At 49.5% G+C, this 1,391-nt stretch overlaps 1 protein-coding gene across 1 annotated transcript; it reads right to left on the reverse strand.

Moving 5' to 3' along the window:
- Positions 1 to 510: 510 nt before the first annotated feature.
- LOC104457560 (homeobox protein Hox-B9-like) lies at positions 511 to 1,018 on the reverse strand (the record flags this gene model as incomplete). Its single annotated transcript, XM_010081599.1, has 1 exon — positions 511 to 1,018. A coding segment is annotated over exon 1 (508 nt), but the record flags the coding sequence as incomplete, so codon positions are not given.
- Positions 1,019 to 1,391: the final 373 nt, after the last annotated feature.

Genomic DNA, 1,391 nt, shown 5'->3' on the forward strand with positions numbered 1-1,391 from the left:
AGGGCACGGAAAAGCCCCCGCTGCTGTTTACTTCCCCCCACGTGAACTTTTCCTCCTTAATTTCGCTTTCCTCCCTTCTTCTCCTTCTCCCCCCACCCCACCGTCGCCCTCCGCTCCCCTTCCCCGACGTTCGGCCCGGACATTCCCCGGCTCCCACCGTCCTTCCCTTCCCGTCCCACCGCCCGCACCCGCGCACATTTACTCCCGCTTACTAAAGTGGTCTCTGCTGCCGGAGCCAGCGCTCTGGAGGAGAGAGGATGGCTCGCCCCAGCTTTTGTCCTCTCTGGACTCTGTTTAAAGCTCAGAGACGACGCTCATTTTTATTTTTATTTTTATTTACCGGCAGAGACAATGCCACCCCTCTCCCCTCCCCACCTCTCCCCTTAGGTTGGCATCAGCAAGCTGAGAGTTTTCTTTAAGCCCTGATTTTAAACTTTACGCAGCATTGTCCCCTTTTATTGCACCTCCTCCAGCTTTTATACTGTTTACTTCCTCACTTTTATAACTTACTTTGATCTGTCCTGTCTTTGTCTTCGCTTCCTTCACAAACTTTATTGTCCTCGAAGCTGGGCCTTTGATTGGAAACGATCCCTTCCCTTGCAGCAGAAGTTTCTAAATTGTACTCCTGTGTTCCCTGTTTATGGACATCCCCGGGACGGCCCAGCAGCGGCTCTGCCTTAACAGATCCCTGCCCGGGGAGGTTCTCTGCTCTGGGTACTGGATCCAGCCAGCTCCGTAGATACCTGCTATCAGATGGGACGCTTTGATGTTGAATATATGGATGGTAGACGGCAGGAAGGGTACCAGAAGAATGTGGATTCAAAGGAGTCCAGGAGGCGCTGAAAACTGGAGGTTTTGGCTGAAAACTACAAGAGGGGAATTCTAGATGCTCATTGTGCCCAGCTTGCCTGGAACTTGTATATTGCCCAGATGAAAATTTAGCTGAAGGCGAGTCTTCACTTTCATGACTTATAATAGAGTCGACATAATAATTGCTAAGAGTCCCAGAAATGGACATTCTCAGACATCATACAAAGCACGGTTCAATGAAGGGAAAAAAATATGTAGGACAGATCTAGATTTGTACTCTACCCCCTTCTCCAACTTCCCAGCCAACAAAGTACAGTTGGGCTGCTGTGTTGTGAGCTCCCAGCAAAATGATTGGTCAAACTTTTTTCGTGTGCCTGATAAAGCGTCAGTCTCGGCGTAAATCAATCGAAGCCGAGGGGGCTGCGCTGCGCTGTCATCCGCCCTTGCATTCCATATCAAGGATGGATTGTTTTATGTTTATGCAATGTTGCAAAACGTCAGGAGTTTCGAAAAAGCCACCAAACGGCCAAAGCTGGAGATAATATTCCTTCCTAGATTTGCTCCTGAAATATTAGGGGGGG

This window comes from Pterocles gutturalis, unplaced genomic scaffold (assembly GCF_000699245.1).
Source record: "Pterocles gutturalis isolate BGI_N339 unplaced genomic scaffold, ASM69924v1 scaffold36854, whole genome shotgun sequence".
In the NCBI taxonomy this organism is placed as follows: domain Eukaryota; kingdom Metazoa; phylum Chordata; class Aves; order Pterocliformes; family Pteroclidae; genus Pterocles; species Pterocles gutturalis.